Source organism: Colias philodice, chromosome 22 (assembly GCF_061535455.1).
Source record: "Colias philodice isolate Cphi_HAF_F1 chromosome 22, ilColPhil1 Martin Lab GWU primary, whole genome shotgun sequence".
In the NCBI taxonomy this organism is placed as follows: Eukaryota; Metazoa; Arthropoda; class Insecta; order Lepidoptera; family Pieridae; genus Colias; species Colias philodice.
Window position 1 is genome coordinate 8422088 of NC_143107.1, and position 27986 is coordinate 8450073.

General features: G+C 33.8%; 3 protein-coding genes across 3 annotated transcripts; 1 reads left to right on the forward strand and 2 right to left on the reverse strand.

Annotated features, from left to right (window-relative positions):
• Positions 1–1023: 1023 nt before the first annotated feature.
• Positions 1024–26947, forward strand: spz6 (Spaetzle domain-containing protein 6). The gene is made up of 10 exons (XM_089709358.1): positions 1024–1206; positions 12814–12950; positions 16093–16251; positions 17154–17339; positions 17724–17825; positions 22463–22574; positions 23507–23640; positions 24199–24301; positions 25423–25518; positions 26143–26947. The coding sequence occupies exons 1-10, from the start codon at positions 1183–1185 to the stop codon at positions 26242–26244; spliced, it is 1155 nt and encodes a 384-aa protein (XP_089565484.1). The 5' UTR covers positions 1024–1182; the 3' UTR covers positions 26245–26947.
• LOC149478563 (nicotinamide riboside kinase 1) lies at positions 18084–20536 on the reverse strand. Its single transcript, XM_089709373.1, has 4 exons — positions 20336–20536; positions 19417–20073; positions 18943–19069; positions 18084–18236 (listed from the first exon to the last, which is right to left on the reverse strand). Exons 2-4 carry the CDS (start codon positions 19788–19790, stop codon positions 18129–18131), a joined length of 609 nt encoding a protein of 202 aa, XP_089565499.1. The 5' UTR covers positions 19791–20073; positions 20336–20536; the 3' UTR covers positions 18084–18128.
• LOC149478564 (uncharacterized) lies at positions 20574–22121 on the reverse strand. Its single transcript, XM_089709380.1, has 4 exons — positions 21973–22121; positions 21841–21894; positions 21176–21315; positions 20574–20738 (listed from the first exon to the last, which is right to left on the reverse strand). Exons 1-4 carry the CDS (start codon positions 22025–22027, stop codon positions 20610–20612), a joined length of 378 nt encoding a protein of 125 aa, XP_089565506.1. The 5' UTR covers positions 22028–22121; the 3' UTR covers positions 20574–20609.
• Positions 26948–27986: the final 1039 nt, after the last annotated feature.

The window sequence follows — 27986 nt, forward strand, 5'->3', positions numbered from 1 at the left end:
TTCAAATTTCAAATTAAGAACGACGATATTTTTTTTCTACGCAACATATTTTTTTAATGTTTACTTTTGCCGCCAAATAAATATTAAAACATGCCAGTAATATTAATACTCTATATTATTATCATGGATATTTCACACAATAAAAACAATCATCATTATGTTATGTTTTCAAACCGATAGTTACAACTTAATTTATCATTATGTCGCGCCTGGAGATAAAGAACCAAGTGAATATTCTTCCACGTGAAATTGCTCAGTTATAACACAGTTATAATAATTGTAATAATATATTGTAGTTTTATGAATTTATAAAATGTACATGTACTTAGTTTGCGCGTGAAAACTAATATTTTCTAATAAGATTAACTAATGATCTATTGAAGAATAAATATCGTATAAAAAAATTGAAATCCACGCCACTTCATACTGTTCACATTTTAAAAATAAGGTTTTACAATGTATAAAAATATAATTATTCGTTTCGAATCCATACTAATATTATAAATGCGAAAGTAACTCTGTCTATCTGTCTGTTACTCAATCACGCCTAAACTACTGAACCAATTTTCATGAAATTTGGTATGGAGATATTTTGATACCCGAGAAAGGACATAGACTTTTTATCCCGGGAAAATGACGCAATCCCGGAAATCCCACGGGAACGGGAACTATGCGGGTTTTTCTTTGACTGCGCGGGCGAAGCCGCGGGCGGAAACCTAGTAATAAATAAAGTCATAACAATTCTATGGACACCGTGATAGCATGAAAAAATTTGTTTTTTGATTATTTGTCGATATACCGATCGGTGCAAAATATACGTAAAACAAAAAAAGAGCGAAAATAAGGAATGTGTATAAACTCAATAGTAATAACTTAAAGAACGGTACGAAATCGTTTGTCTTTTTAGATCTTTCGATGAAAGTAATTATTAAGAATTAACTTCAGTCTTCACTAAATAGTTTTTGAACAGAAATAATGCAGTCCTTTCACCGCGGACTCTCTCCACGGTTCTTCCATATTTTGTATCTGTGATTCAGTCGACTCCAATCGGCCGGCTGTATAGAACGCAGCCATTGCCTTAAAAAAATATGCGGTGACCGCGCCAAAATAGAAAGTTGCATTTTATTTTTATTTTTATTTATTGTGTTTTGTGCAGTGTGCGTATTTGGGACAAGTTCAAAAATGTTACCATTTTTTGTTTTTCTGGTAAGTAGTTGAGTTGAAAACTCGCAAAATTTTAACAGGCAAAACTACAATAATTTAAACATTTTCTAGATTTAAAAAGTGATGCAGAAAATGCAAGAAATAATATCTTCTTTTTATAAATTTACTTCATATATCGGAAATTATGAGACAGTATGCAATTTAATAATATCCTACACTCGAAGACGACAAAATTCTTGGCGCCATTTCTACACATAACTGTAAATTAAAAATGTATGGAAAACAGTAATGTTATGGTCTAGTTAGAAAGCAGGGGGACTAAATAAGGTAACAAGTAACACAGTTAGGTGGCTGCCGTGCTCTATCAACCGGGATCGCGTATATTTTATAATACGTGGTGGTATTTCCCCGGGACAAATAATACGTTGATTTCAAATAATAATGAGGTGTATTATGCCTCAATATATCGTTATGTCCCCGTAATAGAATAATATTATTTGTGGTAATATAACTATTGTTATCTTGTTAAGAGCCAACGACCGGGCTCAGTGGCGTGCATTAGGAGAGGCCTACGTCCAGCAGTGGACATCGAAAGGCTGATGATGATGATGATGATGATGATGATTGTTACCTTCGTCATATTGTGAACTTAAGCTTTTTCCTATTACATTTTTTTTTCAACTTAGACTGAGAAGCTGATTATACTTTTGGAAATTTTCAGTTTACTGTTTATTTAAAAACTAGCGACCCGCCCCGGCTTCGCACGGATGCAATGCTGATACTAAAATAATACACTTCAGAAAAACTTTTAACGTTGTATATAAAAACATAGCGGCCCGGCCGCGGCCGGCCGGTACCGCCGCAAACGGTACGTCCCGCAATTTTTAAATCTGTAATATATTCGAAAATATTCACTTAAATCACACGATGTAAAGGGCCATATAGATCTATATTAAATGAACAATGCATTCAAGGTATTTAATTGGTTAAGGATTAATGCTGTATTGGTTAAAATCATAGAAATCAAAATAACAAGACACTAGAAGTCGTAAGCGTGCGTGACCTTGTCGCCACTCAGGTGATTTTCACATCACCAGTGCATTCGTCGCTGTTCAGTTGCTCTGGAGACGTATGAGTGTATACATGGTGTGTTTCAGCAATTCCCATTGCGGAAATTCTTCCACAAGTTGTAATTATACTTATAAAGGAATAATATTTCATCGGAAAATATTTTTTTTTAGAAATAATGCTGTTTTTCCTTAAAATTATAGAATATTTACAAGTATTACGAGTGTCACCATAGTAATCGAAATAACAATGAATGACACAGTCGACCATTCTTATTATCACGTTTGTTCGTATTGGAGCAAAAAGTCTCATATACTTAGGGATGTTATTCTAAAATAAACCGTAAATTCGTGCGTTAGGATACATATTCAAAAGCTTAATTTAATAGTTAAGTTAGTTTTCACTAAAATCAAGCTGTCCAATAAAAGGCATAGTTTACTTGTGTGTACTGTTTAGCTTTCGGTTTGAATGTGTTGATTTTGGCGACAGCGGTTTTCATACGAATTATGACATTACTAGATTGCCGCCCGCGGCTTCGCCCGCGTTTTCAAAGGAAAACCCGCATAGTTCCCGTTCCCGTGGGATTTCCGGGATAAAAACTATCCTATGTGTTAATCCAAGTTACCCTCTATATGTGTGCTAAATTTCATTGTAATCGGTTCAGTAGTTTTTACGTGAAAGAGTAACAAACATCCATACATCCATACATCCATACATCCATACATCCATACATCCTTACAAACTTTCGCCTTTATAATATGTATTAGATAGCACTTCTATGTGTCTTGTTATTTAGATTTCTATGGGTTAAAATCGCTTCGAAAATTAGCCATTATTTGTCGTAAAAAGTAAATGACAAAAAAAAGTTATTGTGGGTTATCCATAAGAGATAGACATATACCATCGCGGACTTTTCTGTAGACCTTTTCAATGTGTATAATACTTGGTACATTATTTTGATAAAACTCGTAGGGTTCAGCCTGCGTTTGCAATGTAAGCGGAAGAAATGTAATTATTTACGACATCACATTAGAAACCTCAAAAATAACAGTACTTCTCCACTATTTAATGGATGTTATTATACATATAAACCTTCCTCTTGAATCACTCTATCTATTAAAAAAAACCGCATCAAAATCCGTTGCGTAGTTTCAAAGATCTAAGCGTACAAAGGGACATAGGGACATAGGGAAATAGGGACAGAGAATGCGACTTTGTTTTATACTATGTAGTGATAGCTTAAGTGATAGTGATTACAGATCGGAAATAATATTTAAAAAAAGGATTTAAGAAGATTTATTTGTATCATCACATCACACTAGGTACTGTCGTTCTGTAATAGTAGGTACAACACAAAATTATTCACACACAATAAAACAAAATTATTTTTACTTAGGCTCTATCTTCAATGTTACAAGGTGTACAACTACAATATAAAATAAAATCAGTTTTGTTATAAAATGTACGTCTACTTTAATTTCGTTAAAAGTGAAGATTCTTTGAGTAGGTCAATAATAATAGGTCGAAATATCTTAAGTATCTAACACAAAATAACATAGCCTTAGGCGGAAGTCGGAACACGCAAGGCTCCCATTACACATTACAATGGTTATTCCATGACAAGTCGTTCAGTAGGTCGGTTTCACTGCTATTGTAGTAAGCACAGAGCACTTCAATGTATAACTTAGACGAGAGAGCAGATAGAGTAACTCTGTTTTAAATGGACCTACCAGATTTAAGGGAAAATGTGTTACAAAAGAAATGTTCTGCTACGTTTTTCATTGACGTGAAACCACAGACTACTAAATATTTACGTGAAACGTACAAAGTAAAATGTAAAGAAAACGTAATAGCAGTATATTTGATACATATTATATGTATTATTTCAGCTTGGTTAGTACGGAAATATATTTGAACAATAGGTACCTAATTTATGTACAATATAGTTGAAACAGATATGTACTTACTTTCCGGAAATTAATTGTAATAATGAATATATGAATAATCATTTCATGAAACTTATACTTTTACATTTGACTTGTTATTCACTTTCTTTTAAAATAGATACATTATTTCTACTGTTCAATTTATTCATTATTAAATTTATTAAATGTAGAATTATTATGGTAGAGCTACTATATTATAGAATATAGTGTATAATAATTATCTATCTGCACGTATTACTGTCAGAAGTATGTTTACAGAAATACCCGTAAACAGTTCAACCTATACAAATAAGTGTACTAAATTCTACCTCTTAGTTTCCACCAAACATTTTTCTACGGAAATCGTCTTGAGCGGCACGGAATGTGCTTCGCTAGCGGTCCCGCTACGCACGATTCACGTTTTTACATTGAGACGTTTTTTACGAATTGATACCCATATATGTACATACATAACAAAAGTGACATACATATAGAACATTTATCTATAAAACTGCTGTATAGATTTTAATTATATTGATTCCAAGTAATGGCAATGGTTAGAACTTAGAATAATATTTAGCTGCGGCGAAATGTAAAATTTTGTGTAAAATTTTCAAAGTGAAACTGCTTGGAACATAGAGATCTAGAGAGATGCCAATCGCTTGCGCTGAGTACGAAACCTGCCCCCCTAGTCAAGTGGCTTTCTGTTAGCGTAGCGTTCAATAGAATAGACTACGAATGTATGAGATTGACGTAGGCTGTAGATAAACGTATCTACAGGTTACGTCAATCTCATACATTCGTAGTCTATTCTATTGAACGCTACGCTAACAGAAAGCCACTTGACTAGGGGGTCTGGTGTCTCATAACAAATTTACGCACACAACAGTAAACAAATAAAAACAATACTTCGCGTTGTGTGCGTGTCATCACACAAAAATTTGTGAGCGACTATTCGTTCGCACACTAGATTGTAAGTAACGTACGTATACAGCACCACACAGCCGCAAGATATGCGTTTACGATAGGGATTGCTTGTCGATAAAATGAGAAACGTTAAAATTAAAACAATTTACCTATAGGCAATACAGTAACTAGGTAGAAAATAGAAATGGACACCTTGATGGTAGCATTCATGGTGATGAAGTACATAAAGCATTGCCTATTGACTTATTGTAAAGTAATATAAGTATGAAATAAGTGACTTCTTTTTTTAATCCATGTATAATAATTACTATAAAATTATTGCTCGAGTACCTATCAAATAATAATAATACAATCAGATATTAAGCTAATAGTAATACATTATGATATAAAAATAAGGTAGTAAAATAATACATAATACGATAAAAAATCCGAATCTTATCGACATGGACACACTCGACGCGCATCCTCAACTAACGACCGCGAGCAGCGGCCGTACAGACCCCGTACTACACGATCGAACGTTTTTGTTAGCTTTAGTATGTTCATTATACATTGCGGTATTCGAACTTCGCGTTTGAATAGAGTCACGTACAGAAGAAGCATTGTAAACTATTTACATAAATTATTGTGACTGTCGTTCTGTCACATAATGAAAGCAAGAAATCACTCTACGTAATATTGTTTTTGAAATTTTAGTAAGAAAATCGTATAATTTTCAGTACTTACCGATGGTATGTGATTCCATTTGACTTAAAGTTGCTGGTTTCACCTCGGTTTTTACAAACTTTAACGGAACAACACGGCATTGTCAAATAATACCCGGCCGACGGTCGAACGTCAACTGAATGCAACAAACAGCATGTGTTCTTTTTTTGGGCATATTGCTGCGACACCGGCCCCGCCCCCTAACCATATCTCCCTTTAGTTTCTGTGATCTGTGGCTTGGAAGATCCAATAAATAATACCTACCTTACCAATAGATTTTTATTCATTTACATATTATATAATTTTTAATAGGTAGTTAGGTAGTTAATGCGTTCATGTATTATAATTTCTTAGAATTCTAAGAATTTGGTAAAACAAGAAATCCGGCATTTTCCATTTGACCTAAAACAGTAAAATAAATTATTAGAAATTCCATAGTCGTTAAATGCAAGAGGCTTATTAAAACATGTAAATTAGCCGTAGATAAATGACCAGTGTCTATTATAATTTATAATTATAAATGCCTTGTTAAGTACATTTCAAGCTAAATTAAGTGTAGCCAAGATGTTGCCACTTGCCACTGTGAAATTTCAAATTTTATCGGATTTGAAGAAATTAAAGAATTTAACAAGTAAACAGTGCATGACGTATAATTCATATAACTACTAGGAAAGTTGAGATTACTTTTACTAGACATTATATTATCTGTGCTAGACGGTACGTTTATTGCAAAACACAATAAAATAGTTTTATCAGCATTCAGCATACAAAATCGGCTCTATGATAAAGAGAGCTTTGGCCGAAAGCGACTTGTCAGCTGAGATCCAATTCACTAATAAAATTCAAAGTCAAATTCTATTGAATACTAATTTTTAGACCTTTATTGTGATTTCAATGAACGTAGGTGTATCAAAAGCCTTACCATATTATCTATCAATTCCAACAGATTTCCTCAATTCGTATGTTTAATTTATAGCTTTTATCGCCTACTTCCGAAATAGCCTTCTCAGTAAACATTCAGTAGCATCACAGTTAATCGATTATAAACACCATAATATAATAAAAATGTAACAGCCATCTCCAATAAATTAGAATAAATTAGTCAAGAATTCGTAGTCCCAAATCAGGTGAGTGACCTCCCCACTGGGTGAAGGTCAAACGTATAACGGTGTGTGACGTCATTGTATACCGTTCGCGTAGAGCCTGTTCTCTGTTTTTGTGGGAATATGGGTCAAAACTCAAACGTAACCGGATGTGATGCTCTGAAGATGTATAGTAAGATTTAAAACCAGAATACCTATGTTACAGGTTGGAATTCTTGGAAGAAAAGCATTGTTTGCTATTTTATAGGTTCTATAAGAGCTGATAATATACCATTTCTAGGTCCTAGTGCATTTGAAAGATAAGACTTTTCTTTTAGCATCTCACATCTTACTAGACTGCTAGAGAAAGTAAACAATATATTTAAAATAGTTTGGAAACACTCATAATTTTTTTTTAATAAATATTTATTAATTATTATTTTTGTTTATTTAATAACAATTAAACCACATCGAATCAGACCCTGAAAAATGAAAGGGTTCTATTCCTGAGCATACTCAAGCGTAAGAGAAAAAAAAAGACTCGATTAGTAAAGTATTTCGGTCGCTATCGTGTTAACAAGAAAAAGGATCCGCACATACAGACACACGGACGTCCAAGGCAGAACTTTTTTAAACTGTTTTTTAACTAGTTTAAATAACAAAAATGACATCAAAAATATCATGAACGTTAAAAATAGTGTTTTTTCTTAATATGTGTGTGTATGTATTATCTTACAAGTGCAATGTATGATACATAAAGACATTTTAAGTTTGAAAAATCAGATGTTTTGCGCGAAGCGACAGTAGTACCCACCTCAACGCTTCGCTTATGAGGCGTGCAATTGCGAAAGAAGAAGAAGCTGTGAAATTGGCACCTTATTGATACTTTTGATGTTGAATTATTGATATTAAATAATGTTATGAAACTTTCATAACATTATTTAATATCACATAATATTTACCTAATTGATTCAGGAGATAACTAGCATTATGTTTATGCATTCAAACGCAAAACAAAATCGAGATTTGCATTCGGATAGGTAAAACTTATCTATAGCTAATCTGATAGGTATTTGTTATCAAAGCGCTACTGCCTTCAAAGTTCAAGCAACTATGTATAGAACTCAGAACTACCTAGTTAATATCAAGACAACTCATTTGAGATGTTAATGTTCCTCACGCGTAGGGTTCTCAGCTATATATCTGTGGCTATACCTACCGTTAGCGTATTATATTTTATGTTATGGTTTACGAAAAACCTTGTTTACCAGACATCAAAATGTCTAACACCAAGCACATGCTGAAAGTAGGTAGGCAGAGAAAGCAACAAAAGTTGGGAACATCCTTAAAATAGTTTAACTTATACCTCATTTAGGTAAAATTAAAAATGATACATAAAAATAGGCCAAAAACTTTTAAGTAGGCTCAGGGGCTTATTCAGGAAATGCTTAATCAGGCCGAAAAACAAAAATAAACCATACACTTTTCTTTTCCTTTACTTATTACATATTTGCCGATATTCAATTTATTTATTTTGATGATGATAACCCTGCTCACATGGTTACACCTCGCTGGGTCACGCGTCACGCACTCGGGGCACTTTGACGTGACAGAATCTCCTGTAGATCGTAGATGACATGATAGCGATATAGTTCTCTGTGCTTATTCACTGCCACTGCTATATTTATATTTGTCTAATATATTGAACAGAATTTATGAATGTCTTCAGATAAACGTTTAAATTCTAAAGTTTCGCTTCTTAGTGGGAGGGCTATATAATATGTATTTGTTAATTTTTACATCAATTGTAAACGGATTTGTTTTATTTGATAACCAATCTTTATAACACATATTCATAATAACAGACGTAGGTTCAAATAAAATATGTAATACACTGTATGTAATAACTAAAGTAAAGTAATATAGCTACATAAATATAGAGCAAATATCTGGTAAGCTTGGTAAACTTATATTTCACAAAATGAAAATAAGTCTATTGTTACGTAGAAGTGTACTTAATGATAACCACATATTAAGTGATACTTAACAATAAGAGTACTTACATATATTTGTGTTTTGGTGAAGATAATGACTTGTCTAAAATTTGCAAGTATTTCCAAACAATAGCTTTATATTATATAACTTATCTCGTAGTTTTAGGTTGTCGAAATTATAACTACTGTAGAGTACCTATTGTAATATTGTTTTCTGTAATATTTCTTTGACTATGTCTTTCTGACTTTTGTTCTAACTTATTTTATTTGACTTTTTGTTTTTATAAACAATAAAGAGATAACGTACAGTCTGGTAGATCGTGTCGTCCATAGCGACCCTTTGAAGATATTATGCAATATGTTTGTAGAAAAAATTTTCAAATATGTATATTATGTAGAGCACCCAACCAACAAATCGTTGCTCTATAGAAGGGATAAGAACGTTTCAGAGGTGCTAACTGGTAGTTCTATAAGGGTGATAAGAACGTTGTATAAACCCCAAAGTGGCGCATTTATAAAGCCATTTGATGGTATTGTGTTGCTGTAGCAGCAACTCAGATGCCAATTGGACCTATAGAAGAGTACACTTATAGAATCGCGATGCTGTTATAGAGCGAAGTAGTGATATAAAAGGAACCGCGATGCTGTTACAGCGCGAAGTTGTGTTTTAAGAGTAACCGCAAATCTTTTGTAGCACGAAGTTGCGATGTACAAGTCACTGCGACGCTATAATTATAATACAAAATGGTAAATCGTGTACCAATTGATAATACGAGTAAATGACTATAGGAACCATCATCGTGGTGTCGAGTATTAATTTTTGTTACACTGTTAATTATGTTAGATACATAAACTGACTTGTGAATGAAATTTTACTGATAGATTATATGCATAATTACGCTGTTTTTTTCATGCCCCCCTCGAATTATTGAGTTTTAAGTAATTAAAAAACTAATTTTACACCAAATTGCTGTATAGGATGCCAAATAGCAACTCCGTGGCTATTATACGTCCGCAAACGAACGTAGTTTTGACAACTGTCATGCCATATACTGGATTAAATTAGTAGGGTTCCCTGATGTAAATAGAAAACCCATAACATGTTTTATTTTGTATTTTCTAGTGTAAATTCCGATTTTTAGATTCCGATCCCGAAGTGTCAAGCAAAACACTAGTGTCTGAATGGTCTGCTTCTGAATTATCACAAACCACATGATGGCTGTTAACTTGGTTCTGTTCATAGGATGTAACAGATTGTACGGAATCATTGTCCGTATTCGAAGCCTCACCTTGAATTTGTCTGGTGTCAATCGTTACTGAAGCTGCAATTTTTTTTAATTCATTCAATCCATGATTATTAAATAGAACCCTTCAATTATTTACGAGACGGTGCTGACAATATGGCAGGTTTTTGTTGTTTTAAAGTGAAAGAAACTCTCTTATAGGCCGTATATCTCTCGTAAGTGTCGCATTTTACTACATTAATAGGCTGTTTTTGTTACATAACAGAGTTATTAACCCTTTTATATAGTAAATCAGTCCTATAACTCTGACCACTCAGCTATTAAACCACTGCGTTATAATGGGCAGAAAAACACTAATATAATTCAATTAGGTTACAAAGAAGTGATATAAAACTCGGATATATCACCTAATTGCTCTATTATGGAGTTTCAGCATCCATGAAGATTCACAGCGCTATAATAGTAATAAGGAAAACCATTACTACACTAAATTGTCATATTGTAGATTTTTTTACGCCTCTATAGGCATGGGACTATAAAGGTTACCCTAGAATCGTTTATTGCACTAATTTGCTGTAAAAAAGAGACCACCAGCGCTGTTATGTGATAATATCGTCCTGTTATTGCTGTACCAAAATCTGGATAAGAGCTGCTCTATAAACGCCGTATAAAATAGTGATATAAACGTTTACATCACCTTGTTATGGGACAAATTTGCTGTGTAGGTATGAAGAGCAAAATCATCTCATTAAACGCTATTATACAACAAGCTTGTCACCGCGACACTGTTATACGTCATTTAAAAAGCTTTTTAGTGATGTAAGTTATTGTTATAGGACATCTTTGCTGGTTGGGCATTGTCCATTCCAGTAACGACCTACATAATTAACATACTTTAAAATAACAACGTAGCTTTACGCACGGCTTTATTTGTTCCAAAACTTATATTTTAGCTGTGAAAGCAAATCTATAAAGTCTGACAGTGTGAAGCACAAAAACTACTTCCTAATTTGGATAAAAACTCCCACGACTGACCGACATTCTTCCCAAATTGTTTGGGAAAGTGAAATGAGGTTGAGAACACGCAACAATTCTGTTATTGTTTCGAATTGGGTTTAGATTTTGATTGCAAGCATTTAAAGTTCATGAATTGGGTTAAAGTACCGAATACCAAGTAAGAATCGGGTAAAAGTAACAAATGAAACAAGTGAAGGTTGGAAGTTTACTTGAAAATAAGTAATGTGAGTCTGTTAGCATAGGACGATTGTGAAGTAGCCATAGCCTTCAGGTCATGTTTTTTGGTCCATGCTTCAGGTACATGTCAGTATTTTCAATTCTGTAACAAATACAGTCCAGAAATAATACCTACGTAAAATTTATTGTAGCAACTTTCCCAGTAAATTTTTGTATTGTTGAAAAAAAAGCTTAGAACGTCTAAAAATCTATTATTTCATTCAAGAACCAATTTCTAGATAAAATTCTTAATAATTTGGCGAATTACAATAGCGGTATTGTGTATGTAATGACTGTAATGATGGCAAATAGCTGGATGGGTACGATGATGCTATAATTCAGCAATTCTTTTGATGGAACTCCCAATGAATGGCATACATTTCACTTTTATCGACTCACAATACTATTGATAGGTACTACTTAGTCTGTGGTACTACCTACTTTAAGTTGGAAATCTGTTTCTACTATAGTTATGTTTGAATTGTTTTATCTAAATAGTCTACATAAGTATATGTATTTCTATGCACCTATTCAAAGTATAACAAAACTCCTTCAAAGCGGCTAGAGCATTCTTTTATTTTTTTTGGTAGGTAGTAACCAAAGAATACTTATACTCTAAAAAAGAGGTAGTAACTAATTACATTAATAAATATTAAAAACATAAACTATTTTACGTTTTTATACCGATCAGCTCAGTGATATATTAAAACTACGTTCGTCGCGTCGAATGCTATTATTTATACATCTTTTATAATACCACTGCGCCTATTATTATACCAGTTACCAATCTAACTAATAAATGGCAAGTAATGTTTTAAAACAAAGCATCTAATTGCATTAGAAGTGTAGTGATGCGTATGGCATGGCACCTGTATCATTGACACGGTATGCAGGTCAGCATAACGGCTAACCGTAACCATTGGATAGACGAGTTAACCGTTTCTGTATTCGTTAAATGGTTAAGTATATTTGTAAACATCTCGGAATTTCACAATGTTTACTTTATGTAATAAACGATAAGGTTTAATAATAAAAGTTCACTTACATCATTTGCCCAACTTTTTGTTATTTAATTTTTAAGTTAAACACAAACAACTTGCTAATACATAAGGTACAAAAATTTTACCAAAAAATATGCGGGTAATTTACCTTATTTTGTTGTAACTAATATATTTTGTAACCTACCCGCGTACTTTTGGAAAAAATATAACTACCCGATAACGTTGTTCATGAAGTAGATAAATTGAAGGTAGGTATCAAACTTTCGTGATGTCAAATTTATTTTAGAAATAACTACTTTAGAAACGCTAAAATATGACATAGGTCCCAATTTCATTTCATATAATAAGAATAGGATTATACGAAAGACAGTTTGTAGTAGATACACTTTTTAAACAGCAGTTATTTTCAATCATCAGATATTAATTTATCTTTTTCGATTATGTACCTATGTTTATTTTACCTATTTCAGACGCTATCCGCGGTGCTGTGCGCGAGTGAACCCACGACAGAGCCTAAAGCATTGCCCACAGACACACAAGCAGACCCGGAGGAGCCTCCTGAAGGATACTATGCGTTTGTCGAATCACCTAACGCTACTCCACCAAGGTAATTTCCATTGAAGTGAATTAATTTTATACTATTCTTTAAAGTAACTAAATTACTTATTTTAAACTTTTAAATTAACCTTAAACTTAGATCTGTTTAAATGATGTCTTTTAAGTTGATGCTTCATGAAAATGAAATACAATTACCTAATCCTGTTAAGTTTTAAACCTATATGTGGAAATTTTGCATGGGTTCTGGAGAAAAGTACTTGAAATAGTGGAGATAGCAAATTTTACTGAAGGGAAACATTGCTTAATTTTTAAAAGGGTATAGAACTGCATTTATAGATTTTCGAAAATTCACCTGTCACCTCCATGAACTCCATTTTTTCAATTACTTTTACTCCAGAGCCTAAATTTCCACTCTGTATATTAGATAGGTACATAAAATACAAGACAATAGCAGAAGCCAATATCTCTAGTTTTTAGACGCCATTATCTAATTCAATCGAGGATTCACATAGCGCGAGCGTAATGCGGAAGGAAAATTGTTACCTTATAGAAGATTTCCCAGAGGTTATGATAGATTAGGTACATACATAATGTAGAGATAAACTACGATAACATGGCGCGCCCCTCCAAATTACTGTTTCAATGTGTGTAGTGAAATACAAATACATATTTAAATATTATATTATTATTATTTATAATAATATAATAATTAAATTATTAATTTTTATTATTATATTATATTATTATATTATTTATTATGAATTTCACAAATACTTTCAAACGTTTTGAATTTTGGAGGGGCGCGCCATGTTATCGTAGTTTATCTCTACATTATACAATATCTACTATAGTCTGAATAGAACAAAAATATAACTTTTTTTTAACACGATTTCATTAGCTTCTCGTATGTTTGTATGTAACTGAATACCAGTTTAGGCTCTTATTATGACAAAACATGCATTTATCTTATTAACATCTGTTTTTTAGTTAAGTATTTAAAAAGAAAGAATTAGGAGAGGTAAAAAGCTTTAAACGCAATTTAATGGTATTTAGCTAATGTGGATGTATTTATTGGTGTCAGACAAACAGACAGAGAAAGCAACCCGGCGCCGGCCGCTTTACGGCCTCATATAACATTAATTATTTGGTTTATGCTGCGATTAACCGAGATAACAAGTTCACTCCAATTTTACTACCTAGCATTAAATTCTTTCGCATCTGGTCACTAAATATTTACATGGATTATCACTCTCACTTTGTAATACAGATTTAGGAAGATATACACACACCGGCACAATTAGCGGAACAGAAACCGATGCGCGAGAACATCGTCTGGGATTTGAACGAATGGCAGCAGGTTCTCTTTACTGATGAGTGCAGAGTTCTTTTAAAACAGATCGATGGGAGACAGCGAATATGGAGATGCAAAGGAGAACGCCACATACAGTCTAATTTGGAACACACAGTGGCTTATGGTGGCGGCTCGATTATGGTTTGGAGAGGGATATGTTTAGGAGCTCGCACGGAGTTAGTGATAGTCACAGGAGGGACCATGACAGCAGATCGATACATCAGAGACATTTTAGAAGAACATGTTGTACCATTTGTCCCATTTATTGGTGACGACTTTATTCTAAAGCAAGATAATGCTCGTACTCATAGTGCACAATCGGGACAGGCATATCTGAGCCACGTAGGTATACCGGTGATGCAGTGGCCAGCAAATTCCCCCGATATGAATCCGATAGAGCATGTCTGGGACTTGCTAAAAAGAAGGGTTAAATCCAGACTGCCAGCCCCCAACAATCTGAATGAACTTGGAAACGCATTACTTGAGGAGTGGGAGCGGTTGCCTCAAGAAATCATCGATAACATAATCTGTAGCATGCCCAGACGAATGGAAACCGTAAACAGAGCAAGAGGGGGAAACACTCGTTATTTATTATTGCTTTAATTTTATTGTTAAATCATTTAATGCTCACTTTTTTTATTTTTTGTGATGGTTCATAATCATCTAAAAATTTCACTTATTTCAAATTCCTTTATTTTTCAATAAAAAATAACGAAGACTTTTCAAAGTCGTTGTTAAAAGATGTTAATCAATTTGTTATTTTGTGTCTAATTACATTTTCGTCAAATATATGCGTTATTATCTCATAGTCTCACTTTTTTTTCTGTTCCGCTAATTGTGCCGGTGTGTATATTAAGTTGTGTTAACTTTAAAAGTAACAATTTTTTTTTAAATTTAAAGCGTTTATTGTCAATCAAACATGTTTGTGATGTTTGGGTTTTTATGGAATTCAAATGATTTATAAATAGACGTCGCGTCGCCCCGGAATGGCAAAAAGACGCGGGTTCGAATCCCGCCTCGTGATCGATTTTTTTCTATTATTTAAAAATTTAAATGTTAGTTACAATATTTTAAAGCTCTTCTTATTTTTATATCTCTACTTCTGGTTACGACGTCTCGATCCATTTTCGTATAAGAGTTCATATTGTGGATGTCAATTATATCTTCTTCTTATATATAAATTTCTCGTGTCACAATGTTAGTCTGCATACTCCTCCGAAACGGGTGGACCGATTCTCATGAAATTTTCTGTGCATATCGGGTAAGTCTGAGAATCGGCCAACATCTATTTTTCATATGTACCACGGGCGAAGCCGGGGCGGACCGCTAGTCTTATATATAAAAATGAATCGCAAAATGTGTTGGTAAGCGCATAACTCGAGAACGGCTGAACCGATTTCGATAATTCTTTTTTTATTATATTCCTGGAAGTACGAGGATGGTTCTTATGTAGAGAAAACGTAAACATGTACCACGGGCGAAGCCGGGGCGGACCGCTAGTCTTAAATAAAAAGGAATGCAAATTGCAAATACGCAATAATATAAAATCCCAACAAATATTTTATATGGTAGAGAGTAGAGACTTAAAGATTTCCCTTTTTATTTCAACTATTATTATCTTTTCATTCATAGATTATATTTTCATAGACTACATAAAGAAAAAATACCCACTCAACCTAAGCACTCAACTATTTCAAAATGTTCGTACCTTTTATTTGAATTCGTACGTTCGAATCATGCGTCACCATCGGTTTTTTTAAACATCTAACTACTTATACGCATTTTAATACTTAAAAAAATAACTATGAAAAAATTATAATCATTAATATTATTCCCCCAGAGTCCGTCCCCCACCGTACCGTCAGGTTGCAAGCGAGTGTGCCGAAGCTACGGAATCCCGCGCGCACGTGAGCGCCAACAACCTGTGCGGGGACCTCAACCGGGGACTCATCCCACGGAACCCCATGGGACAGAACCCTAATGGGGAACCTTATCCTTTGTAAGTGTAATTAAAATGACAACATTTCAACCCACTTGTTTTTTTTATTTCATTCAAACATAGCTCAGAAATAATATTATTTTTTTGCTTTTTGAAAATGTTGAGGCTTTCATTTATCTTTTTGAGTTTAAAAATCAGCGCAAATGATTCATACGGTAGACTATATTTACATAAATAATTATTATCAGAACTTATTGATAAATCAGGATGATTATTATTCTCAGTTTTTAGTACACTGACTTCTATACCTAACTGTTTTTATTCACCGACTAGATAGCTTTACACTCTTTTTAGGTTTCTCAACGTTTAAACCAAACAGTGGGTTCGAGCCACAACTTTTTTATTAAAATCTATGGTCTTAACTGAGACAAACAAAGCTGTTCTAAATAGTTTATTATTTCAATTATGTAGAGGTCAACCCATCACGTAGGTACGTCGTACAGTACAAAGTGACACCATTTTTACTTTGTACATTCTTGTATTTAAGTTATTCAAAACGCGTGAGAACATAAAATTACCGTAACGAAATACAGTTTTATCATCATTGATGTTTAGAATAAAAAAAGCATATAACATGATTAACCCTAAGAAGTTTAAAGTGAAGTTTAAACACAAGTTTACGTAGGTACTTGCAGAAATCATGCAATCTTTTATTCAAAAACTACGGGCGGATTTTGACAACACTTTTTTGTTTTATAACTAGTCCCAGGCATCATACAGACTATCATTGAATTTGAATTTAAATCTGCACGCGTCTCTTTGAAACAGAATCTTATAGAATTCAATTATTGAAATTGTTTCAATCCCCATAAATCGTTGCTTACAAATTCCATTCTATAGAGTAAAGACATTTCCCTAACTAACTAAGTACTTAAACAAATTCCGAACTGTTCACCCCATAGCGAACTAATCCGCAACCACACACTGCGCTACCTCTCGCGCACTCTGCCCGTGCTACGCGCGGACGACGCGCTGCCCCGCGTAGCGCACGTGCCGGCCGCTACGGACAGCGCTACGAGCGCTACGCCCGCCACTGCTACGTATGGCGCGCCGATGCCGCAGGCTGTGCCCGATATGCATCATAATAGGTAAGGATCATCATCTTTATCATCAGCCTTTATACGTTCCCAGTTCCCACTGTTGGGAAACGGGCCTCCTATGAGGGTACAGGCCATAATCCACCACGCTGGCCAAGGTAAGGATGGCCATATAAAATTATTATACTGAAAAGTAATGATTTAAAACAGTATCTATAATCTAGTCTATATAATTGATAATAGTTTATATTACTGTATATTTTATCGTTAATACTTTTTAATTAGACGAAAAAAGATTAGGCTAAAAATATAATGATTCTAGTTTTGACTTTTTTTTTGGTATTTTTTGTTCAGTTTTTACAATTACATATTTATAAAAGCTATCCACAGACAAGTATATTTTGTCATAATGTGTGTGACTTTTAATATAAATAGGTTAGAAGAGCGCGGCAAGCGCGCCGCGAGCGAACCGGACGCGAGCGAAGCGAAGCGAGCCGTGCCCAGAGAGAGCAGGAAGTTCTGCGATGGAGGCGGAGTGTGAGTATATAGTATATACTTTAGAAATTTATTTATACAGAAGTATTTAATATATAAATACTTAATATACCGATAAATAATTAAGATTAAATTTATGGTATTTATTTTAATTTTGGCTATAACAGAAAATTTACAATAAATATCATATCAGATAGGAAATCATTTTAAAAAACGTTTATTATATTTATTTACGTTTGATAGGTGAATTTTCGATTCATGAAAATCGACTTCAGAAAAAATAAAATCTGTGAAATAACATTAAGTAGTAAAACATATATTCTTAAATATAAATAACAATACAATTTATCCCAGTAGCTCAGTGGCGCCGAGCTCCTTCAGATCCGAGACCACAACCTCGAGCGCGTCCGGTCTGGTCGCGTCAAGTAACTTTACTCGCCCATCTTTCTCAATCTATAAAATAAATGCAAAAAAAACAAAATAAAAATCCTACTATTGTATAATTTTGTACAAAAAGTTGAAAAAATATTCTGACAGAGTAAATGTAAGAATTGGTTCCGATTTTGTAGGCCTAACTCTTGATACAAAATAAAAAGAATGTTGTGTGGTTTTATGAAACCACGGTAAAAGTGAAACTGTTCGAACGGTTCCGAACACTGCTTTGTGTAGCGCATGTCGCGTGACGGTCGGCTGCCGAGTAGGTATACCTACTCGGCAGCCGCGATACACGCGACATGCGCTACACAGACCAAAAAGTTTGAGACGATGTAATAAAAATAAGTTTATCAACGTGGCAGTGTTACGTGTGTATCACGTGTCAGTATCACGTAGAGTCAGTTGTTGTCGTGTCACGCAGTATCAGTGTCACTGTCACTTCGTGTTAGTGTCACGTTTTTATTTATTTATTAAGCTATTGCATAGCTTCTATCGTGAGCGCGGGGACCGAATCTAGAAATTCCGTAACAAAAAAACCTCACGCTCCCGCTCCGACGGGCACGGAGGTGTGGCTTGAAGGCATAGCATGCAATAGCTTTACCGCGGCAGTCCCCGAGTGCCACACGTCTTTTTATTTAGCAAATACGATGTGATGATGTGATTCATCACCACACATCACCATCACCACACATCACCGTATCCCACACATCACCGTATCCCACACCTGTGCCCGGTAGCGCAGGTGCTCGGGCCACACGCACGTGTCGAAGTAGCCCGGCACGTCGGGCGGCTCGTACAGTCTGTGCACGCGCCGTGCGAAGCATTCGCCGTACTCTAATATGAAGTAGTACCTAAAATATATAAATAATTCATATTATTATTTTAAAAAAGGCAACTATTAAGTTTTTTGTCAGTACTTCTCCGTAGTAACTGCTTTCCGAATCCGTGGTAAATGGTAAAACTATGTTATGACGTTTCAAAAGTGGTTTTAGAAGTCGAATTGAAAATAAATGTTTAAGTTTGAATTTGGATTGAATATAATAGTAGTTTAAGGCAAAATTCGTGTTTTATGACGATGTGAAAGTGTGTCAAATCTACATGATTTTTATTAGGCTATTGGGCTTTGAGTTTTAAAATAATATTTGTCAAAGAACAGTACAGATTAAATTCAAATGACACAATAACTAAAAAATCTCACCTTAAATTACACAATTCCATAATAGGTTTATAGTTCAACACTGTAAATCCCTCCACAACTAAGAACTTTTTCCCTTGCACTTGTAACTTGCCGCGATCCGCCTCAAGGCTACACGCTTGTGCCTTCACTTCTCCGTTCATAGTTTTAACTATATCCTCATACATTTGTCCCATATCTAATGAAGACAGTATATCGTAATTGTTGTGATCCAAATTATCGCATTTCACATGCTTTGCACTATCGTCCGGATAAAAATAATGGTCTTGATTAAAAGTGTACACTGGTACTAATTTCTCGTGTAATCTATTCGCTAATGTCGTCTTTCCACCGCACGTCACACCAGATATGCCGATTACAATCCAGTCTTTTGACATTTTTCTTTTAGATTCCTCTGCAGTTTTATTTGAAACTAAATTTTTAGATTTTGATGTCTTAGATTCGCGATTACGCTTAGATTCTTCTTGTATACTAAGTTTTTTATTGTGGAATTTTGATTCGAGCACAAATTGATGATTTTCTTGGTTATATTTCCTTATAAATAGGGGTACAAGTGGTATAGAGTGAAGGACATGAGCCCTCCGATAAAGAACAGGCCCCAAACTGCGCAAAATAGTAACGCCCACTGTGGATTCGGTATATATTTGTAGATTGTTAGTTCTGAAACAAAAAACAAATAAAGTTAATAGTATGAATGCAAGTTGTAAGTACTGCATGATTTAGCAAATGCTTCGATAGATGATTGTTAATACAGTATAAGCTTTTAAAAATTGAAGACGTTTTAACGGATTTTAAACACATTTATTTGATTATATTAGATAAGGTTGAGTAAATCGCGTTTAAAGTATATCTTTACTTAAAAAAAAAAACAATCCAAGTTAATGAAAAAAACGAATATAACAATAAAAGCAGTAACACTCACCGTCGTCAATAAAAGGGTAGGAGTTGACCCAAAACACAAATAAAGCAAAGACAGTAAAAGTCAGAACCAAACCCACTTTCCCCAACAGAGCATCTGGCATTTCCATAAATGCATAGTTTGTCCTTTTGTTATATAAAAATATAACAACTACTGTTAATTTCTTATAGCAACAGTATTAAAACTCTTGAATTGATTTTCCCTTTATCAATATTTATTAGCTATATAAACTTATTTATTCCCAAATAATTAAAATTAGATCTAAACTGCATTAACATTAACTACAGAAGTAGGTTTTTTCAAACTTTTTGAAGCTCTCTTCCGGGAATAAAATAGATTTTTCTTCCTCCACTTTCTTTTCAATTTTCTCTAACAACGGTTTTCCTTTTACAGCTCTTTCAATGATCTGTAATAAAATTGTAAATTAACTATTATTAAAATTCTGCAACATCAAGCGATAGCCTTGTAAGTTGAATTTGCTTAGATTGGGGAGCAAGTTATAGTTTTTTTTTATAATCATTCAATTTTGATTTCGTTTACTTTAGAAATGTGGTATTTTGCATTATTGTTAGGATCAAATGACTTGTTATATTCAATTTTCAAAAAACACCACCATCAAAAAAGGTATATAACAAGTCATTTGTTAGGTTCAAATGACCTTTTTGATGGTGCGTAACAGGAACCGCATATTTATATTTGTATTACGTAAATTCCAATTTACGTAATTGGAGAAGCATAAGTTGGTATTACTGTACTAAGTTCTTTTCAACATAAACTTGACTAATTATTTAATTAAATAATAATACTTTAAATGATTAAATGCAGAACAATATTGTAACTCACTTTATCAGCTATTTCTGTATTGGCCACAGGAGCGGAAAGAGCTAACAGCTTCTTTATATTACTGTCCACTATTTCTTCTTGTGATTTATTTTCTTTAGTTTTTTTGTTTTTGTTTTTATTGTTATATGGATGGACTTTACCTGAAAACATGGTATAAACATGGAAACATAAAAATTCTCATAATATATTGCATTATGATGGAATAATTTGGCGATACACTTGATTAAATAGGTTAGATTACTTTTTTACTGTGTACATGTTAAAGTTTAACAAGTTAGTACTTTAATACACCAACAGTTCAAACTTTGTATCTACCCATGCAAATTATATTTCTTTTACTTCTGTATGAACTGAAAACCGATAACTTAACATACTAAAACACAGAAATTTATCTAGATTGTATGAGGAAAACTAAATTATCAATAAATAAACATTGCTGCAGAAATGACGATACATAAGAGAACATATAATCCTTAATTATGTAACTTACCAACCAGTTCAAATAGCATGCATGAGCACACAATAGAAATGAATTTCAATGAGTTTACAATCACTTATCATGTTGTAAATTGGCAATACGATAGCGGTCATAAACTGCGGGCGCAGTTGAATACCGTAAGTATAATCGTAAAATGACGTAACTAGTGTGATCTAGGGTGACGTACCTTGACCTGGGTTCGAACGCTTCCGCGATCGTTTGTTTTTATTCTTTTCGTTTTCTGTAACCAAATAACCAAAACATGAATTACTGTAAAATGACGTATAGAAAAACAAAGACACATGGAAATCGCAGTTACCTTCTGGATCAACAAATGCCAACGCTTCTCTAACTAATACTGAGGACATTTTCATCAAACAAACTAAAAAAGAACATTTACAATAATTTTTCAACACTCATAACCTATAAAACACGGCAACGAATTGAAATGACAAATGTCAAACTTTAAAAAAATATCATTGAGTTTTGACATACGTGTGACGTCCGTGTTGCGTTCCGTTTCACTGGGTAAAAGCTATTTAGTGTTTCGTTATACTCGTTTGATTCTTAATTTAGTTGCAGTAGAATGTAGAAATTAAACACTTAAAACATTCGTAAATTAAATATTATGTATAATGTATATTCCAGTTGTTGCATGAAATAGCATCATTTAAAATATAATAATATTTCAAACCTTCTTTCTAATCTTCTTGTAACGCATCTACAATCTGTTTAATTATTATTTTTATGTTTAGCGTTTTTACTGTACCTTTTTTACTGTCTTCTTAAAGAAAATACCATTCTTTCAGTTTCTGCATGTTATACCGCGCAATAAACGGAGACAGTGCTGGACCCGAACGGCGGGAGGACCCTGGAGTCATTCCTCACACACCGCATGGACCAGGACCACACAGATATGAGGTAATCTTCTTATATATAAAAATGAATCGCAAAATGTGTTGGTAAGCGCATAACTCAAGAACGGCTGAACCGATTTCGATAATTCTTTTTTTATTATATTCCTTGAAGTACGAGGATGGTTCTTATGTAGAGAAAACGTAAATATTATGTACCACGGGCGAAGCCGGGGCGGACCGCTAGCTATTAATATATTTTGTAATGTATTTTTAATTAAGTATCGTCTATACGCGATTGATGCTATAATGATACCCAGCAGGTGTACATAACTCAGGCCCCGGAATCACAGACACAATAGAAAATCTATTGTGTCGTGGACTGATCGGGCCGTTCGGGGCTCAATGGGTTAATTATTATGATTTTTTTGAAGTGAAACTTCTTTATCGGGGTTGGACAAAAATTTAGTGTAACATTTTTGCGTTACGCCGTACGCGTGAGATTTTTGTGTTTCGCCATACTCGTGACATTTTTAAGGTCATAAAGAAGTTTCACTTCTTACGTGTGTACTCTAGTACACGCATACATTTTTTTATTCTATCTTTTCATTTCATTTAAATTATAGTGAGATTTAAAATATTGATATTTTTTACAGCTTGCTCTGTTTTAATTTTATCTTATCAGCCATCTTCTTAATTTTCTGTACTGGTAATACGTGGGCCCAATCATCTGGTCCTTCGAGCTGGAAAAAAATATAAATGACAAAACTTTTCTGATTGTACAATGTACATGTATAGTACCACTCTATCCTAGTTACACATTTTTTTTGATTGTGCTATTAATTCATCTGTTTCTTTAGAGCTTTCAATATTTCGTGTCTTTTGTGTTTTATCAATATTTATTTGTATCAAAATGTATTCCGCTTTCTTTTGCACTGTTCTTTATTCGTGTATTTGTCTCTTTCCTTTGCACTACATTTTACTCGCAATTGATCCCAGGGCCCCCCCACCCCTTGCCCCGCGCGCGTGGAGTACGCAACCCCAGTGTTCGCGCGCAACTACCAGGGCGTGTGGCGATACGTCGTGCAGATCCCGTACGAGGGGTACTTCACACAGACTGTGGAAGTTACACGGTATGTATAGGGGAGTTTAGCGCCATGTTGTGACGTCATAGCTGTCAATTCAAAACAATTAATATGTATGACTAGCCGCGCTTCGTGGTTTCGTCCGCGTGGCTTCGCTCCTGTTGGTCTTAGCGTAATGATATGTATTATGTAACCTATAGCCTTCCTCGATAAATTGGCTATCAAAAACCGAAAGAATTTTTCAAATCGGACCTGTAGTTCCTGAGATTAGCGCGTTCAAACAAATGAGTATAGATTTATAAGTATTATAAGTATAGATTTAATGTCAGATTTGATTTAAGAGTCTTTCTTTTGATTATAGCTGTTCTTTGTCATTTTTTTTATTTTTTTTAAGCGAAACTTCTTTAAGCACGTTGAGTGTAAAACTCATGAAGTAAGGCTTAAAGGCTAAAATTTAGGAATCATTGAATCTTGCTCAAGAAGTTTCACTTCTGACACGTGTGCACACACACGTCCTTTTTTATGAGACACTTTTCTTATTTTGCTTATTTATATTAATTATTATTTTCCCATATTGTTTTTGCACTAATAACGTAATATGTACAGTTGCATGCAGTCCCGCTGCCACTACCTGGAGGGCGGGTGCCTGAGCTCCCCGCGCTGGGTGTCGCTGCTCGTCGCCGAGCTGCACTACCCGCCCGACGCAAGCGTGAGTACACCCGTACATGCCGTACATGTCATACATACCGTACATGTCGTACATATCGTACATGCAGTACACGCCGAACATGCCGTACACGCCGTACATGTCGTACATGCCGAACACGCCATACATGATGTACATGCCGTACATGCCGTACATGTCGTACATGCCGTACATACCATACATACCGTACATGCCGTACATGTCGTACATACCGTACACGCCGTACATGTCGTACATACCGTACATGCCGTACACAGACACTAGCAGTATATATGTACATATTTAATTATTTAATTATTATATGGAAATATAATATAATAATATGTAGAAATATAATTTCGTGGACCGCGGCTGTCGATCCAATTCGAACATCACGATACGATAACTCTTAGTTATTCTTTTTTATTCTATACTAGCGGCCCGCTCCGGCTTCGCACGGGTATAAAATACATGTATAGCCGGGCGGCCGGCCGGTGCCGCCGCAAACGCTACGTCCCGCAATTTTTAAATCTGTAATATCTTCGAAAATATTCACTTAAATCATACGGTGTAAAGGGCCATATAGATCTATATTAAATGAACAATGTATTCAAGGTATTTAATTGGTTAATGATTAATGCTGTGTTGGTTAAAATCGCTTCGAAAATTAGCCATTATTTGTCGTAAAAAGTTAATGACAAAAAAAAGTTATTGTGGGTTATCCATAAGAGATAGACATATACCATCGCGGACTTTTCTGTAGACCTTTTCAATGTGTATAATACTTAGTACATTATTTTGATGAAACTCGTAGGGTTCAGCCTGCGTTTGCAATGTAAGCGGAAAAAATGTAATTTTTTACGACATCACATTAGAAACCTCAAAAATAACAGTACTTCTCCGCTATTTAATGGATGTTATTATACATATAAACCTTCCTCTTGAATCACTCTATCTATTAAAAAAAACCGCATCAAAATCCGTTGCGAAGTTCAAAGATTTAAGCGTACAAAGGGACATAAGGACATAGGGACAGAGAAAGCGACTTTGTTTTATACTATGTAGTGATGACGTCAAAAGTTAGACCATTTTCCTTTTATGCAAACAAACTTAAAAAAATACTAAAAATGATAATATATCCACAGCAAGAACAGTACCAACAGTTCGCTCGTCAAACGGGTGAAGTGACGACTGAGAAGCCGCTGCACTGTGACGGACACGACGAGCTTGGTTGCTATCAGGTATGAACTTATATACTACTTACTATAGCTTTTTCTATTAATTTACTATAACGTAAATACTCTAGTGTACATTATATTCGCAAAAAAAATTAAGATGATCTAGTATTTTTTATTCAAACTAATTGTCAATCGTTTTGCGTATTAATTTAATTTAAAAATAACTGAATCAAATTCAGATAAAAGATAAAATACCTAAGATTCAAGATACTTTTATCAGCAAAAAGCTAGTTAGCTAAGTGACATTTTATTATTTCTAACTTCTTTTAGAATATAAAGTTTGTGAGAATGGATGTATGTATGTTTCTTACTCTATCACGCGAAAACCACTGAAAGGATTTTTCAAGTGAAACTTCTTTATCGGGTTGGACAAAAATTTTGTGTAACATTTTTGCGTTACGCCGTACGCGTGACATTTTTGCGTTACGCCGTACGCGTGATATTTTTGCGTTACGCCATACTCGTGACATTTTTAAGGTCATAAAGAAGTTTCACTTCTTACGTGTGTTCTCTAGTACACGCATACATTTTTTTTTATTAGTACTTGGCAATGATTTAAAATAACGAATATCTATAAATACTTGCCTTTCCCTAATAAAATATATAACTATATATAAACATGTTAAGGTCCGTCTGTACTACGACTGGTTCCTAGTCCCCGGCTCGTGCAAGTGTTGGCGCCCGGACTACTTCGCGCGGTATGTGCGCCGCAAGCATAATGAACTATAAATTCCTTTAAACCTTACTTTTATATCATTTCTCCTGATTCCTATGTAACTGGCATTGACGTAAATAAACAAATAGATAAACATTAACACTCAAAAGTTGTCCGAAGTAAAACTCTGCCTATACACCTAAAAAGCAGAGTTTTCTAATCATGCAATGGACTTTGAACGTTAATACCGCGAAATAAGATGTAAATTTGAATTATTTTTTTTGTACAATTTTTGATGATTAACAGATGATTGTGAGTCTATTTGTTTATAGCACATGAATAATACCTGTTAATTATTTTGTTAGATGCAGTAATTATTAAATTATGTCAAAAACTGTTTGCTATGCGATCCAACTAAAGAATAGGAACGACAAAATCTTTATATGAGTCAATTACGTGACAAATTACTTTTGAAAAATATTATTTACTTCAATTTTACTTATTTTATCGCGCAGAATCCATCCTATTCTTTGTTGTATCGAATGGTAAATAATATTTACTGGCGCAATGCTACTAAAAAAAAAATAAAAAGTGACATTTCAATAATGTGTTGCTATTTGTGAAAATGTTGAATTACGTTCCATTCGACGCAGGCAATCAGCTCTATTGCTCGCTGCCTTATAATAATCCAATTGTTGTTACATGTTTAAATTTTTGAAGTAATATTATCGAATTGTTTTGTGTAATTAAAATTGAAACTTAAAAATTACGGTAAAATGACCGAAATACGTAGGTGTTATTTTAAATCGCAATATTAATTCATGCTTGAAATAAGAATGTTTATTTACTTTAAATTATCAGACTGCTTTTTTTTAGTAATTAAAGTAATACGCGCTCCAAAGAAAGCCTTTACTAAATAACAGCAAGAATGTTTCATAGAACAAAAATAATAATATTATTATGTATTAATGCTGTTATTAAAATTATGAAGCTTGTTACAGTAACTTTTAAATCGCACTATCAAAATGTATTAAATTATGTATACTTTATAAACCCACATAATAATATTATGTTAAATTTCAGACATTATTGTAAAAATGTAGCAGTTAAATCAATTAAAAATTAATATCGTTTGAATCAGCAAATAACAATGTTTTGTACATACAATAGGTAGGTACCCACGTAAAATATTGATGTAGTTCACTGTATTTTTATAATAATGGGTGCTAGTAATACATAAGCTAAGACTGTCTTAAATTATTTTTAAATACGTATTTGTCGTGTATTTTTAATTATTAATTTTATATAATTTAAATACTTTAAAATAAGCGTATTTTTATTCTAAGGTGCGTTTCAGATCTCTTTCTAGATACAGTAGTCGCCATGTTTTAAACTGGCAATACTTTGCGTGTCAAAGCTGAAATTTTGGCGCTTACTGTATCAAAACTTATGTCACAATTTAGGAAAAAGTTTTAATAATTAGTAAAAATATTTAGCTCAATGTGCATTTATTAATATAATAGTCCTAGAATAAGTTTCTCGTATAACTGTTATACAATGACGTTTAATAAAGTGTTATAAGCAAATAATGTGTTTCATTTATTATCACTATCACTACATAGTTAGTATAAAAATAAAGAAGCGGTCTATACGAATATTAAAGCTGTTATGAACCTTTAGCCGAAAAGAGTTAGCAGCGTAACCGACTAAACGCATCCCGGCTATTAGCTGACTTCAAACGGAAGATAATATGCCGCTTCTAACTCAGTTTATTTGTATTCTAAGTGTAAAACAAAGTCGCTTTCTCTGTCCTTCC

Bases quoted from the DNA above. Each gene is read 5' to 3' on its own strand.
- LOC149478564 (XM_089709380.1), bottom strand. From the start codon at position 22,027: ATGAAAATGTCCTCAGTATTAGTTAGAGAAGCGTTGGCATTTGTTGAT. The intron at 21,895-21,972 runs GTAACTGCGATT...ATTTGGTTACAG, and splicing joins GGCATTTGTTGATCCAGAAG to AAAACGAAAAGAATAAAAAC. The intron at 20,739-21,175 runs GTGAGTTACAAT...ATTTTATTACAG, and splicing joins ATACAGAAATAGCTGATAAA to ATCATTGAAAGAGCTGTAAA.
- LOC149478563 (XM_089709373.1), bottom strand. From the start codon at position 19,790: ATGTCAAAAGACTGGATTGTAATCGGCATATCTGGTGTGACGTGCGGT. The intron at 19,070-19,416 runs GTGAGATTTTTT...TATATATTTTAG, and splicing joins ATGGAATTGTGTAATTTAAG to GTACTACTTCATATTAGAGT. The intron at 18,237-18,942 runs GTGTGGGATACG...TTTATTTTATAG, and splicing joins ACCTGCGCTACCGGGCACAG to ATTGAGAAAGATGGGCGAGT.
- spz6 (XM_089709358.1), top strand. From the start codon at position 1,183: ATGTTACCATTTTTTGTTTTTCTG. The intron at 17,340-17,723 runs GTAAGGATCATC...TAATATAAATAG, and splicing joins CCCGATATGCATCATAATAG to GTTAGAAGAGCGCGGCAAGC. The intron at 25,519-26,142 runs GTATGAACTTAT...AAACATGTTAAG, and splicing joins ACGAGCTTGGTTGCTATCAG to GTCCGTCTGTACTACGACTG.